The 17,118-nt window shown below is 39.9% G+C and overlaps 1 protein-coding gene across 2 annotated transcripts in view; it reads left to right on the forward strand.

Moving 5' to 3' along the window:
• The window catches only part of negr1 (neuronal growth regulator 1), a 133,509-nt gene that overhangs the window by 34,102 nt on the left and 82,289 nt on the right, over positions 1–17,118 (forward strand). For both annotated transcript variants that reach the window (XM_034147792.1, XM_034147793.1), the window contains exon 2: positions 9,465–9,703. In XM_034147792.1, the coding sequence (XP_034003683.1) occupies positions 9,465–9,703 (239 nt within the window). The remainder of the gene's footprint in view (positions 1–9,464; positions 9,704–17,118) is intronic.

The following is a 17,118-nucleotide window of genomic DNA, read 5'->3' on the forward strand; positions in this document are numbered from 1 at the left end:
CAGAGTTTGTTATAGTATCCACTCCATTGGTTTGAGATGTAGTCTGGTTATCTGACAATATCTCGCTGCTCCCTCAGTCATCAGTGTTGAATGAAAAAAATAATTAAAAATAGATACATTTTAGAGTCTCCACACTTCAAGTTGTATTTTGTAGTTTTGTATCAGCTATGAGGCAGTTGTTATACTGTTTGCTGTGCCTGTGATGTTAGGTGTTAGTTTCAGCATTGGGTCAGCGTGGATTATAGCTGGAAGGCTTCAGATGTGTCCCTCCGGCCACAGTCGACAGGATTATTTTAGGGATTAAGAGCCTGGTGCTCTGTACCTTGGTTGCAAAGCACTACAGTATGTCCTCATTCTCTGCAACAATTCAACACTCCACCCCTAAAACACACCGCTTCCAGCAACTAGACACAAACCTGCATGTATGCTTAAGGCAAGAAGGGAGACACAAAAGCTACACCTAAGAAATAATAAAATTACCAATGTATTGGACATTCTTGGAACAAAGACAAAAAGATCGTTTTCGATTTTTACTTTCCCTAAAAAATGAATTTATTTGAATCCTGCAAGTGCAATGACAGAGTGGTAGGTCTAGGTCTGCACACCTGCTCTTTGGTTCATGTATGTGCATCAACGTGCAGAGTGCAAAAGGGCATGGTGAATCAGAGTCCTGCACGGGTCTGATTTCCAAGACCCGCACCCGCGACGTGCAATACCGAACCCGCCCCGCCATCCGCACATATTGCCAATTAGTTCCGCAAACCGACCCGACCCGTCGGCACAAGATCCGCAAACCGACCCGAACCCGCATATCCTATGAGCAGTGAAAACATGCAATTATTAACACACGCAGTTGCATATTTGGCTCAAAAAGCGTGGGATGTTGGTTATTTTCTCCATCTAGGAGGACACCAAAGGCCTCCCAGACGTTGGATTTCGCTCTTGAGGAAGAGTTATTGACAATGCTGTATTCTCCGCTAGAGAGCTTCACCTCAGCCATTTCGAATGTGGCGCGCTCAGCAGCAGATTGATGCGCTGCAGAGGTTATGATTATGCGCGGTCCCGAGGGGGAGGTCTGAGGATTTAAACATTCAATTAAATTATTATTCTTTTAATATATTTATTATGCAACACCCGCGACCCGACCCGCATCTTCTTTGTTTTACCCAGAACCGAACCCGGATTTTCGGTTACAAATCACAAATCACATCACTCTTCTCATTGCTGATAGAAAAACTGAGCCAATGGCAGGGACACATGATCACAGCTCAATAAATGAAGAATCGGCTTCTTTGGGAACTCATGTTGTCTGTGTAGTGGACGTCATGCGTAATGGCAGAGTGCTCTAGTAGGGCACATCTCAATCCTGCAGATTTTCAACATTTCAGTTCTGCTGCCTTCAGATATCTGCAGGGATGAAATGAACTGGATTAGAAGTTTCCCATACAGTATGAAGGAGCTGAATGTGCCATTTTCTACAACCAGAATAGCAAGCTTAATGTGTTGCAAAAAGTATTATTTTCTGACCGTCTGGTCATTTATTTGTATTCATTATCAGTTGATTAATCGATTGAATAAAATAAAATTAATGTGCAACAATTCTTATAAAAACAGTATTGCTCCAGTCAATGTTATAACATAACAGTGCCTCTCGTGGAGAAGCCCCCTGCCGTGTTTTGATTCAACAGATGTTGGCTAGTCTAGACTTAACGTGTAAAAGCTTTACATATCCACGATAAAAAGGCATGTAATAAAGATTGGTCTTGGGATTTCATGAATCATTCAAATAATAATCGATTTATTTATTGAGAATATAATTAAAGAAGAAAATGTGTTAGTTGCAGCCCTGTATACTGCCTTTTGAGCAGTCTTATTTCCATAATTCTTGATATTCTTTATTGTAACTATACAGCAAAATACCGTAGCAATCTAAAAAAAGACACGATCTCTCTGACTTCACAGCTGAAGAGACTTGGAATTTTCACACACGGATCACACCTAGCCTCCTTTCACTAGTGCTTCAACATCCAGTCAGTCAGTGTGAAATGCATTTTCTCATTTGAGGATTCATTGAACAGTTGAGCTCTGCTGAGGGCACTGAGTCGTTGTAAAGGTTTCCGAGCTTACATTGCAGGTACAGTCATCACCTCCTCTCTCTCCTATGTGTGAAACTGCTAAAAATGGATTCAAACATCCCTCCCCGACTTGACTATTAAAAAGCTTTTGCTCTGAGATTTTAATGGCAGTGTATCTCTCTCATTATACCCTTCAAAACATTTTTCTTTATTCAAGCCGGTAGGGTAGTTGCTGCTATTAACAGAAACACAAAAGCATTGTCTTTAAGCAGATGTTCCACCACAATGAAACTGCACCACTTATTTTCTTACGCATTTGAGTTCAACACTGACTGAAATATTCCAGGTGGTCTTCTCGCTGGCTGAACTTCATATTTTTTATACTGCAGTGATTAAGTGTCATTGAAAATGCGGCAGGACAGATACGATACAGGGCTGACTGTTTTGATAGATTTGAGTGTCGAGTGTGGCTCTTTGTGATTCAGACAAGATGTGATTGGAAGTGGGATTTCTTCAGTTTTGTTCCCCCTGTATCTCGCTTGTTGTGTAATGCACCATCAGCACTGTTGTTCTCCTGTTACATTACTTTTCCCCTGTTGAAATTATCCAACGTTTCGGATTATTGTGAGCTGCTACTTCTTTGCCAGATAAATGTAGCTTTAGGTGGGGCTCCCACAAGAAAAAAAAAAAAAATATATATACATTTTTTATAGTTTCGATAGTACATCATTTACACAAACATGTAAATAATTTTTTTTGTTTGTTATATTCACAAAGAAAATGTGTTCTAAAGAACAGTTTACCAATTATTTGATATCAAGGATCTGCTAATGATAATAATAATGATATATTGATAATAATGATTATAGCCTTTAGCTTAGACATCCCTGCAGTGCACACCCATCATGTTTGGGGCGATGTGTACATTTCCCAACCTACCACCACCAGCCGTGTGTGTGTGTGTGTGTGTGTGTGTGTGTGTGTGTGTGTGTGTGTGTGTGTGTGTGTGTGTGTGTGTGTGTGTGTGTGTGTGTGTGTGTGTGTGTGTGTGTGTGTGTGTGTGTGTGTGTGTGTGTGTGTGTGTGTGTGTGGTGTGTGTGTGTGTGTGTGTGTGGTGGTGTGTGTGTGTGTGTGTGTGTGTGTGTGTGTGTGTGTGTGTGTGTGTGTGTGTGTGTGTGTGTGTGTGTGTGTGTGTGTGTGTGTGTGTGTGTGGTACCTGCCACAACCAACCACCTACGTAGGTTTATATGGGAAAAGTGCTTTGGTGGCAGAGCATCCTAAATATCACAGCGAGATATATTGAAAATATTTTAAAACAAAATCAAAATAACAAGGTCGAAAAATGATCATTCCACCTAATGTTATGAATATATGCTAACCACATTGTTTTTAAGTTCATACTGCCTATAGGTGGGGCCTAAAAACTCCTGGGCGCCGGGTCAAAACGGTACTAGGGCAGTGAAAAGCGGAAACTACTTATCAAGTGTATTTTTTGGAACAAAGGTACAGCTTGGAGGCCAACATGCTGTTTCCCTTTTGACTTGAGTCAAGAAAAACAGTGATAATAGGGAGCTTACATTAAGGTCTGCATGGCTTGCAGTTTAAACGTCTTGTTTGTTTATTATATAACTCTTACATAATAACACATCTCAGAATACAGAGGGACTCATCCAGAAGTGTAGTCGTTGCTTCTGCCAAATGTAGAGGAAAAAATCTGCTGAATGCGAACTACTAGACTGTGAAAAATTGGAATATGTTTGCAAGGCGGAATCTATGGAGCTCGTGCCAGGAAGGATGTTTACAGTTGAGGAATCTAGTAAACAATTTTATAGAGCAAATAAGAATCTGGGTCAGAATGATGCCCCTGTGTTAATTATGGCACGTGATCAAAAAGCTTGAATGAGTTTGGCTAAACGGATTACAATCTGCTTCTCTTACCAGCTGCCATACTGTAATTAATGATTTGTCACCATGTTCCATTCATGTGAGGTGCTCAAACAGCGGCTTATCAGTTTCCTTTTTTGCACATTGTGCGTAATCACTGGGGTTTGAATTGAACTCTGTTATTTGTGAGCCAAAATCCCCCTAAAAAATAGCATGTAATGAGCCTGATTCCTCTGCAGTCGCTCGTCAGAAGCAGGGATAAGAAAAGTATCAATTAGTGCATGTTTTAGATGTCAAAGCTGCTTCAGACTAGATGCTCAGAGGTCTGGAATAATTACCTCAGCTTTGTTTAAACCATGGGAAGTCTGTATCCTGGTGGCTCCAAAAGAAAAGGGGCTTGATGAAAGCAAAGCCCATATTATGTGTTTGCAGTTTTTTGCTGCTATGTCTATCTGAGGGGATGAACAAGAGAAATGATGCAGAATTGAGACCTGGCTGATAACATGAATTTCCTTTTTATTCCCAAGCTTTTACTACAGGATTAATCATGTTTGTTATGCTTGTGTTTTTAATGGTATATTCCAAAGCCTGCAATGAAAGATTGAACAAATTAAGATTTTTTCCTCTTAAAGATATTGAAAGTAACAAGACAGAAGCCCACTATTTGAAAAGTGTTAAAAAACAAAGCATTTGAATCACTAGAATCCTTGCTTGACACTGGCATTAAGCAGGATCTGTTGCGGCCTATGTTTATCTGTAAAGATGAAAAGCAGGTAAACAGTCCAGCTAAATTGTCTTGTTGATGACACACCTCTCCATCTACTAGCAGGATGAGATATTATTTGAAGTGACTTTGTAATTTTCAGGAGACAAACTGAAGGAAATCGGTATTAAATCCCTGGTGTTTGTTAAGGTGGTTTAAGGCCAGTTAGGCCTGTCACGATAATTAATTTTGTTGGACGATACATTTTCCCAGAAATTATTGCGATAAACGATAATATTGTCGGCACCATTGTAAGACCATTTTAGACCACTGACATAATGATAATATATAATAATAATTCAAGTACATCCTTTCAAACAGAACTTTTTTATTGAACATTTAACATTGCAAATGAAATGTGAAATAATATTCAAATATATAAATTATATATAATACATAAACAAATTAATTAAATGATAAAAAATCAATTAAATAGACTCAGGCTGGAAAACAGAGCTCTCTCTCTCTCTCTCTCTCTCTCTCTCTCTCTCTCTCTCTCTCTCTCTATATATATATATATATATATATATATATATATATATATATATATATATATATATATATCTATTTATTTATATATATTGTTAAAATAAATAAATACATTTGAGCATACATTGTCTCACAAGCAAAAAAAACCTCAACAGGCCATATCCAAATCTGTATCAATCAAAGATTTTGAGCAAGGGACACCAACATGTTTGCATTGTCGGGCAAATGCATCTTTGATTGTAAACTGTCGGGAAGGTGGGGGCTCTCCATCTCCAGCTGCCGTGTTTGCTCCCAGCTGGGAAAACGGAATGGGGTGGTTGTGTTTCAGGTGCAGTTTAAGGTTGGTCGTATTGCTAGCTTTTGTTGCTACCTTTTTAAAACAAATGCGACACACCGCCCGGCTCATTCAAGTCCGTATGTTCGCCTCGTTGATTTGGCTTAAATCCAAAATATTCCCACACCGGATGTGGAATTAGGTTTTGCAACCAATTCCATTTAACTTATAACTTAAATACCCAAGTTCCCATCAGCCAAAACACGTCGGTTTGCTATCCTGGCTCCAAAATGGTGGAATGAGCTCCCCATTGAAATCAGGACAGCAGATAGCTTACACATCTTCTGGCGCAGACTGAAAACTCATCTCTTTCGACTCCACTTCGAGCAATACAATTACTAACAAAGAATTGCTAACAAAGCACTTATATACTAATAAAGGACTGGCTTATCTAAAGCCAGTTGAGTAGCACTTGAAATGTTTTGGCTCTATGAAACCTGATGTACTTATATGATTCTGTTTTCTTCAAGTTTGTATCTTGTTGGTCGAATGCACTTATTGTAAGTCGCTTTGGATAAAAGCGTCAGCTAAATGCAATGTAATGTAATGTAATGTAACTTCAAATTCCCCTCGAGTAAGTCACACGTTGTCTCCTGCTCGTCTCTATATTATTCATTTAGCTGCTACGCTGTTGAACGCGGAGTGTCCTGACCTGGCTGTGTGTGAGCCCCGCCCCTCACAGCGCCAGGCCGGCAGCCACAGCGCGCCTGGCTAAAATGCCGGTCACATCCTTATGTAAACAAACACGCATGTAAACGGCAATTTATCGAGGTCAGAAAAGTTATCGAGTTCATTTTTATTTATCGTACGATAAGTCAATGAATTGCTTATCACGACAGGCCTAAGGCCAGTGACAATAACAACTGCAATTCAATTACAAAACTGCTGAATATAAATGTCTTCTGTAGCCATTGTTTTTTGTAATCACTGATCACTAACAGAGGCCTTTATCCACCAATAAGGGTTGTCAAATTAATTCTGATGGGTTTCAATGTAGTCCCTAAGATATCTGGAAATAAGGATCTGCTTTAGTAAACAACACATCTTAAAGAATATGCTTTTATAAAAATGGTCTGTTTTGTCACAACACGTGTATAGATACAGGCATCTGTAAGACGTGGTGTGAGATTACAAAGACTGTGAGATAACAATAATAATGTTGGGAGGGAGAGTGCAAAGACACTCAGCAGTGATAAGCAAACTGCAAAACAGGGAAAGAAAATAAAGGACAGAATCATCAAGATGAAGCAAAATGCCAAGAGTCCGAGTGAAGATGCTGGCAGGCTGAAATGTCCTCTTGCCATACGGCTTTGTTAATCTCACATCTATCCTTGGAAGGTGGCTGCTAAAGGTGTGTCCTTCTTCACATACGGCAGCTGTTGTCGGCTTCTATTATAACAATATATGCTGCAGGACAATGGCTTGAGACATTTTGATACTTTCATCATAAATACCCTTTTAAAGGAGTTCACATTTGTAACAGCAGCCTTTCAAGCCTAGATGTAGTGACAGTTGATTATGAAATGGAATTTTAAGGTGACAAAACAGAGGAATCAACACCAAATAAAAAGTGTTTTATAAAGTTACTCTGTTTTACAAGGATCTAATGATGAGAGCCCAAGTTCTTCCCATCAGTGGTTGAGGGCTGAGCAGGTGCATTGTGCATTAGTGTTCAGGCCTTTAGTAATTCTCAGCGGTCCCACTGGAGTGTGTTTAATTATAAACCACTGGAGGGCTTTGATTGTTGAGGTAGATAGGTTGCAAGCCACGCTACAATTCAAAGCTGTGTCTCTAATAGGTAGAAATTGCATCTTAAATTATTTGGATTTTTGGTATTTTAATACATTTTAACATAGGTCAAGTTTCAAATAGCATTAGAGCTAAATGTGCACTTTGCTGCTTAAGGGCCAGGTAAAACTTGGCTCAGGGGGTCAATGGACAAAGCAAGGCCCAATCAGACTTTCCAGATGACCTGGACTTCCCTCTTGTGTTGTTTTTATTAGCATCCATTCTCCATAGTTTGCCACTTGGTTTTCACAATTCCTCTAGGGCAGTGCTTTTTCTTAGAGAGCCTGGACTAAACCATTGTCCTCCACTCGCTTTCCTGACAGACATTTTCTTGGCATGGCGGGCAAAGAGAGCTTTGTGGTTGTTGCCAAACTGATTTCCTCTGTGGCTTTACTTCTGGTGCTGGCGCACTGCATGGCATGTTGACTACAGCTAAAGAGACAAACTTCATTGCGTCTTTTCCTATTCATTATTACAGTATTTGTCACAGACTGATGCGATTTCCTATGGCCAAACGGGTTTTGGAATGATGAGTAAAACTACTATCTTCATAAAAACATGACCAAAGCAAAAACATGTTGTACAATTGACTGAACCTTTGTCTGTGCAATAAGCTTTCGAAATTAAACTGCATAAGGCATGGTAATGGTCACAGCGGAATCGGAGTCTGGTCCTAAAATACAGCCTATTGAGAGATGTTTGATTATCTGTGGCTAAACTGAAGGTTTGTACTTTCTATTGAGCAACATTGAAAAGCTTATGTGGAAAACTGCTCTACAATAAGTTGAATGAAGTAATTACTCAATGAAACCCAGTTGTCCATACTTGAGTATAAAACATTCTGATACCAGCGAAGTTCATAAGCATGGACAAAGTCATAACATAAACTTTAACTAACTTTACATTGCAGACACATCAGCTTTATAAATAGTATATCCCACCTCAAACAGCATCAGTTATAACCAAGCCACCTTGGAGGGGGCACACAATGTTGTGTCTTTACCATGGGAGGTCAAAAACCTCCAAGCAGAGACCCAGAGCAAATATTCCCAACATGATGCATGCAAAGGGTAAAGGACTTTACAATGCCTTTGTGGTTAATAACCATAAATCAATTGTATATAGCGAGGAATTGGAATTGTGTAGAAAAACCCATAGTTGTACCATGTAACCAATCGGTATTTTCATTACTTTGCACCTAGCAGTAGGTCCGCTGTTTCCTCTTTTTTCTTCACCTTCTACAGTATACTGCATATTATTTTTGAATGATCACTCTACTCCTGATGCATTGATGCCCTTTTAACAGTCACAGGTCAAAGATCATACTCACTTACTTCACTTAAGAACCAAGCTTTTCAGAGCTCGGAAAGGTAAACATCTCCATTACAGTGCTAGTGAGAGTGGAGCTAAACAGTTCCTTTCTAAGTGGTTTCTTACATTATATTTCACAGGGTTGGATGCAGGAAACGTTATTAATGGTTGAGATGAAAACATTTATAAAAAAAAAATATACATCTCAAACATTTTGAAGCCATGAAGCACTCTAAATCAAGTTCTTGCATACAGATATCTATATGTCTGCTGAACGAGACCTTTCAATGACCTGGAAATAAAAGGAATTAAGGGAAAAGAAGCCGACTATCACCACATTTATTTGCCCGTTTCAAAGATCCACCAACAACAAGAACCCATATGTATACTATGCACAGCTATTAGTCATAGCTCTGGCTATTTTAGTCTTGAGTCAAAACGAATCTTAACGCAGCTTGGTTGAGTCACATTGAGGTGCTGAAATGTCTGTCTTTTATGACGCTCTGACTGGTACATTACACATTTCCGCCTTTCACTAAAATGTGATACTTCCCTTGGTCCATATCCTGTTCTTGCATTACAAAACCAATATAAGGAAAGCATTTTCAGGATGTGTTTGTAGTTCAAATCTCAGAACACACACAATTCTGTTTAACTGCGAAAACAGTCTGCTGAGGCCTGAGAGAATATTTACTATCGAGAGACATAACGTCTCTAATGGATAAAATAGTCTTTAGTCAGCAAGAAACACATCTTCTTTCCTCAGTGGTTTTTCAGAGCCTTTCTCCAGATCTAACTGAAGTGTCTCTTGTCCCTCTAGGTGCTACCTATTGGATGGGATCTCTAAAGGAGCCTGGCTGAACCGCTCAAGCATCATATTCGCAGGAAACGACAAGTGGTCTGTGGACCCACGTGTGTCCATTGTGTCCAGCGTTGGAGACAAACATGAGTACAGCCTTCAGATACAGAAAGTGGATGTTTCTGACGACGGCCAGTACACATGCTCCATTCAGAGTGAGCGCAACCCACGGCCAAAGCTCCTCAACCTCATTGTAAAAGGTATGTATTTGTTGTGCTGAACAGGCACTTGTCCAAGCATGAGTGTTGTTCTTTTACGTGTGTGTATATTAATTGCATAAAAGATAATTTCAATTATTTTCAACCCTATTTTCCATTATCAATTAATGTTGGATTTCAGTTTTCTCCACCTACAGTATAAGTACCATGCTCTTTGATGGGTGGGTGCAATATTTAAAGGTCCCCTATTTTACTGTTTTTCATCAATATATTATAGGTCTCAGATATATACAAAACATGTCTCTGAAGTGTTTGGCTCGAAATACCAAACAGATCATGCATTGTAGCATCCCATAATCCCCTCTGTTTCAGCCCTGTTTCAAAAGTGCTGATTCTGGGTCTGTTACTTGAAAAATAAGGGCCACTCCCCACGCCCCTCTGATAGATATTTGGTTAAAAAGAACTCAATGGTGCTTTAGGAGGAGATTCAGGTGATAAGGTGGGGGGGTGTTACCTTGGTGGTTGGTTATTGGCTAATGGTTACACAGAAAATCGTTATGACATCATAAAGTGGCCAAAATCTGATCAGCTCATTTTCAGGTTTTTATATAAATGGATCAGGACAAAAAGTGAGCGAATCTTTTTTCCTGAAACTTTCAGAATCTCTTTACACAGAGGGGACACATATTTATGTATACAAAGTGGAGTTTGCATAATAGGTGACCTTTAAAACTAAAATTGCTTTTATTTCAGATTTCTATCTGACTTTACCATATTACAGTATTATCCAATAACTTGTTGTGTCACTTATTTCCCTGATCATTAAGCCATCCATATAGCAAATCCGACAATGTCTTTTGTTGTCCATTTGTTGTACCTATTGGTCACAGGTGTATCCCACACCATCTGTGCAGCACACATATATGTCACTCTCTTATACTGAGTAAGAACAAGAGGCCAAGCTATTCTTTGTATGAAATAATAAGAAAAATTTTTTTCAAGGAGACATTTCTTCTTTAGAGGCAATCTGACATCTTAGGGTACATTTTGTGCCCGTGGGCTATGATACACAGAGTAAAAGTGTTTGTTTAAATGACTGGAGGCAGACTATGTAACTTTAATCAAGCCTCCCTGGGTTTTGTCCCAGCAGGTTACAAATAGGATGTAAATCTTTCGACTCTTGAATGCATTTTATATAGTTATTGATAGGGATGCTCCGATCGTTATCGGCCGATATTCACTCTGCCGATCGATCGGTGCTCTCTATAAAGGCCCATCAGGAGAGCCCATCACATGACGTAAAATACATGAGACTTTTCTCTGTGCGCGGCAAAACATGCTCGCCAAAATGGCTTAACCGGTCTGGCAGTATTTTAAGGTGTCCGAAAAAGACAATAAAATAGCGGTATGCAACGTGTGTGAAGCAGAAATCCTGCAGCTCCGCAAGCTGTAACGGACCGGCGGTGAGCGGAGCAAAACACACACTAAGAGTTAGACCTAACACACTTAGCTAGTTTATCTACCTCTGGAACAAGCTAAACTAGTTATAAATATATTTATTCTTCACTGGGTCACTCATTACTGGGTCAGTGAGCTGCATGAGACGGATACTGACGGGCTGTCAGGGGAGGGAGAGAGGGAGAGAGAGAGGGAGAGAGGGAGAGAGGAAAGGAGAGCGCTTCTGCTAATTTCTCCCGTGTTATTATCCAAAGTTAATGTAAACTTAACTTGAATAATGTACTTCATTTGAATGTAATAATTATGTTGGTTGTTGTTTGTGGAAGCGCATCATGTATTGAAAAATTAATCTGAACTTTTTGATCCGTTATGATTATAAACTGAAGCGATATAAAAATGAGCCCCATTAACATCACTTTAAATGGAAGATTCCCCATAGCCCCCACCCACCCTATCGGATCGGCGATCGGTATCGGCCGATACTGATTCCGGTGATCGGCGATCGGCCCCAAAAACCCTGATCGGAGCATCCCTAGTTATTGATATGCTATATGTGTCATTGGATTGGTAAGCAGGTGTTAAAGCTTTGAATTTCAGCCTTTAACATAATAAAAGTCCCATTAAGCTCTTTAGAGGCTGTCCAAATTGGGCTTCATCTTCTGGATGTCTGCTTCTAACAAGGTCAATAGGTGTGTTTGTGTTTTATGGGACATTAAGAAGGCTGTTGTGGGCACAGGGAGCTAATTGACGACAACATCCTAATTGTTACTTGGCGGAGTAATAGGGTGGTGGCTTAGTTTGTGTGCTGATACCTCAGACTGTGGATTAGCTGCGAGAAAACAGCCTCACTTAAAATCCATCTTCCCAGGGCCATGTTGTGTTCCTTTGGTAAGCTGAATCAAAGATGTACAGTGTGCATGGTCCACTTGGCTCTGCCTCGGTTAAATAGAAATGTTGTCATCAGAAGACATGTCAAAAGGAATCACACCTTTTGCTTTCTTTTTTTAACTTAAACATTTCTTCCACAAAATAATGTGCCTTGATTCATTGTACACAGTTAACACCTTAGTTGTATCCCTAAGTACATATCAGATGTATAACAAGTGCATAGCAAATATGTCTTACTCTACTTAAGCCATGGTTAGAATTTCAAAGGAACATAATGTTGAAATATGCATACTCTCACACCGGCAGCATCGTATTAATAGAAGAGTTAAGGGTCATACACACTGTTTGTAGTGTGAGCTCTGATATGTGAAATGTGTAAGAGGAAGCGCTCTCCAGCTGGTATTGCTGTAACGGCATACGGAGTAAGATTAGCAAAGTGCCCGAGTACAAAAACACTATGTTGTGAAAAAGAAGAAGAAAAGTCACATAAATTCACAAACAACATGCTTGACAATGTTTTGGTAAACTGTCATCCTGTGAGAATTCAGATTTCACCGGGGATGAACAGAATAGTCAACGAATGTATCATTTACCTTGTCAAGTGTTCATTAGGAAAACATCAACAAATAGCACATATGAGCAATAACCCAGAAAGCAGTGTACCCTCTGCTCATTTTATTATTCCATATGTTATAACCTGATAGCTTTCATATGTCAACATCCATCTTCTTGCACTATAACCGTGAGTGGGTGTAGGGTGGTGCTGTGGTTTAGTGGATGGTTTAAATGCCCTAAGTGTCACTGTTTGTTTATGTGGTTGGCTATCAAACTGGCAGCAATGTGCCTGATCATAAGATTGCAACAAACCTCACTCCCCTTACTTACAGTACTGTTTGTTGATAGACACACATTAACTCGATGCCTAAAATATATATGCATGCTCTTTCAGCCCCTTGTCAACTTGTCAGAGCACCAAGGCCTTTGCAGTAACAGTGAATGTCTTATAGCTGAAAGGTCACAGGGGCAATGGCTTCCACTGCCAATGTGTCCATCAACAGTCTTATGTCTTGTTAGGGTTTCCTCAAGCAAGCTAACCTCCTTGTGTTCAAAGGCCCTCCATCCAACTTTAACTGATCCATCAAGCTCATTTAGATGTGTTAGTAACCGCTGTCACATCCCTCTCTGCTTGTGCTTTGCAATACATGCATTTGAATGTGAAGGCAATGGAACAGCTTTAGTCATTTGAGGTTAGCCAAGGTAAACTGTAGTTCTTCTTAATCTATTTTATCTGCACCTTTTGTTGGGAAGCTTTTATCACATACAAAAAAGGAAAAAAAGAAAACATCTACCAAGGAGAATGTCTTTTGAATAACAGATCACTGGTATCATATCTGCACTTGGCAACACAAGATACTATTAGTATAGTGTCTAAGGATCAGGAGAAATACAGTCATATCAGTGCAGGGCCAGATGTTAGTTGCTGGTGGAGTGTTAATCATGAAATGCCCTAAGATGATAAAACCAAGTTGAGCTGTTATGACAAGAAACTCCAATGATTGGTTAGTCTATAAGCTTTTTTTATTCCCCATCATTTCAAGTTGCTTGTTTCCTGTACCCTATTGTGTCAATTGTAACTGATTGTTCATCCCTCTAAAGAGTGGAATTATTTCCCCATGTATAGTCCAGAGTTAATGGACCTGGAGTGGCTGAGTAACAATTAATGCCATTCACACCGAAGGTTAGCAGAGCTGCCTTGGCTAACACAAACAGTCACTTTACCTCTTCTTCAGACGACACTGTGCTTCTAAATATACATGTGATGAACCATAGTCAGCTGCTTGGCAGGCAGTAATGGTCACTACAGGACCATCATGTTTTTGTAGATGTTTCCTTTCTGAAGTACATTCTGTAATGGGAATCTTACCAGGGGTGTTTTGGGTCATGGCAGCTCCTCACCACTGGCCATATGGCCACAATCAAACCGACGCTAATGTGCCAGCTGTCGGCTTTATAATACGTTTTGCAGTGCCCAGAATTCCTGATGGATGTGACCTAGGGGCTAAGATTTGGCAACGGCTTGACCTCAAAATACCAATTGATGCCCTCCAGTTCACAATTTTAAAATGTTGCTAATTTCAGTCATTTATATTAATGTTTCCACAAAAAACAAATGTTGTTAATTAAAGCTTAGAAATGGCAGTTTGTTTTATAAAACTTGACCAACAGCTTTTTGTATAGCTTCATAACACATTTGCAACATAGAGTCTTGAAACAAATAAACAATAACACAAACATGTTTAAACAGTTGATAACACAAAAATAGATGTTTTCACTGAGATGCTGATTGGACAACACACGGAGAAAATACTTTAAACATAGAGTTCCACAAATATGCTTTGTACTTGTTACTTTTACTGTTAGCAGCTTTTAACAAAGCTTGATGGTGTTATGATTGTGTTATCCAAAGCTGTTACTGTGAAGTCATCAGGCTAATCAGTGGCCCGCCATTACCGAGCTGTGTATCAGACTGAGAGCTGGAAGTATGTGGAAAAACAGATGACTCACTCCAGCTGATCAAGGCCTACCGTCACGTCTCCGACAGGCTCTCAAGGTAGTACAAATTGGTTCATTACATTGCCAGGCACTCTGCAATTTCTCTATTCATGCAAGCGGCATACAAACATACGTGTGCTGTAATGGCGCCTCTATACATCACACCATATTGTACTTTTGTTTATTTGCTTTGTCAAAACTCCATGTGTTGTGAATCATTACCTGTCACTGTGCAACACTTGTGTACACTTTCCTAAGCCCACTCATGGAGAACAGAGGGATTTCTTTACAGATGAGATGTAACAGGGGAGCAGCTCTGTCATGTTGCAGATGCTTCTGGGAGCATGCTGTTTTTTATTTGCCGAAGGGGAAGCGAAGAGAACAAGCCAGACACTTTAATCTGGGCTTCTCAGTCCAAGCATACAACATTTATTAATGCTGCAACACGAATGTTACAGTTGAAGTGAAAGGATTTTATGGCTCTGGATTTTTTGTCACTTTTTGCTTTGCTTGACAGTGCACCATGCAGAGTAACACAGGAAACGGGAGCATGCAGGGATTACAGTATATGCAGGGAAATATGTAATGGTCTCAACCCATTTCCGTTGCATGGTAGGGTCCTTGACCAGCTCATCCCCCGAATAATTATGCTTATCTGGAATGTATATCTATGTCAGCAGTGCTGGGTAGCTTTCTTGAGTTTGGTCATGTTATTGCAGCTCTGCTAACGCTTTTATTTTCCAGTTTTTGGGGCAAGGTCAAAATTGAAGAATGCTAAAGTACGAGTGTGGAAGCTGGAGAGATAGAATGTTTCGCTTCATGAATCCTTTAAATCATACATTACATTTATGATTAGTGATTATGATGAGTTAGTGATGTTGGGAACCCACTAAAAGTTCTAATTGTTAAAGTCACAATTGTTGAAGTGTCTTTCCAAAAATGTTTTTCATTCACTGTCAGCAAAATCTCTTGTCAAAATAAAATACCCGTTCAATTTTCCATTGGAGCCACAAATATTTATTTACAATAACATCCCATGGGGTTTCCCCTTGAACAACAGTTTAACAGCAACAGGGATTTCTCGTTATTGTCACACTTCTTAACACATGAATCACATGCTGCTGCATTATAGTAGGAGGTTAGATATGGCAGTGCCTGCTCACTCATCTAGAAGAAACATTTGATCTCTGCATGACATTTATGCCCTCAGAGACCTTGTGTCACCTCCACAAATGTAACGTTTGCCTCGTGCTTCCCACTCGCATTGCTTCATTGCCATTAAACAGCACCCATGAGAAGTGAGGAAATGTTGGAGTTCTTACACACTTTATTTGAGCTTTTCCTTCGTATTGCAAATGAAATAAAGCTCTATATGGTGGTGGTGAAAAATAAATCAATATAGTACAGGTGAGAGTAATGACACACCAGCGGATACGGTGAAACATATGAGAATAGTAATGTTCTGTACAGTGATACAAAAACAGGGTTGGAAAGTGTGGCTGCAGCATCACACCAATCATCCGGGGAGTGGAAATATTACAAACCTTGAGATCCTCCAGTGCCTAAATGGGTCTCTCACATAATCTCAGCCAAAAGCAATAACCATCATGTAATCATCAGGGCCATCGGTGTCTGCTCTATTACTAAAAGGGTCCATGTTTTCCGCCAGGTACATTTGGCAAAGGTAACTGCTGAGCAGTTAAACCCTTCCTTTAAATACTTGACTTAACAAGATTAAACTAAGAGGGCTCTGCCTTGTGGCCGTGCACTGATTACGGAGTAAAACTGTGATATCAGTGACATCACCGACAGCCCTCTGAACTATGATCATCGTCAACCCTTGGTCCTAACCAGCTATTTTCTTCTTGTTTTACTGCTCTACTCTACTGCTGGTCTTCATCTGCATATCCTCATCTCCACCATAGATGCGCTGACCTATTTACAGTCTACCCTGACCACTATCTGATGTAGGATACAGAGGAATGAGAGATTGCTATCAGGCCCAACCCGCCCTTCTACACATCACATGACTTTCTCCATCTCAGCCGGTATTCTTCTTCCCCTCCTCTCTGTTAATTAAGATTGTAGATGTGATAATGTGTTAAATATGCACATCACCTCTCATCTAAGAATATCTTGTCACAGTGAGGGGGGGGAGAGGCACACTTCCCTTCAGCAGTTACTGCTTACATGGGCAGAGGTAATGCGTATCAAGCTTCCATCTCGGAAAGCTTAAAACTATAGGCAGAGGTTTGAACTTAAAATGTAACTCTCTGTGAAACTGCAGTCTGAAACGTCTTTTTATTATAACAAAGTGCGTGTGCCCCCGCATGCATCTGCTACCAAACTACTACAGGATCATGCTCTATTGAAATGAAGTGCTGTTTATCTTAAAAGGATTTTATGTAAGGCTTTACAGATGCCACTGTGTGATGTAGGGTTAATATTTTCAAAAATGTGAGGAATAATCCTGTATGTGATGAAAATGCTTTAGACATTAATATGGATCAGAGCGGATCCACTGTAAAAACTCATCGCCCACGCCCATTGAGTGAGTC

The sequence above is a fragment of the Trematomus bernacchii genome, unplaced genomic scaffold, assembly GCF_902827165.1.
Source record: "Trematomus bernacchii unplaced genomic scaffold, fTreBer1.1, whole genome shotgun sequence".
Classification (NCBI taxonomy): domain Eukaryota; kingdom Metazoa; phylum Chordata; class Actinopteri; order Perciformes; family Nototheniidae; genus Trematomus; species Trematomus bernacchii.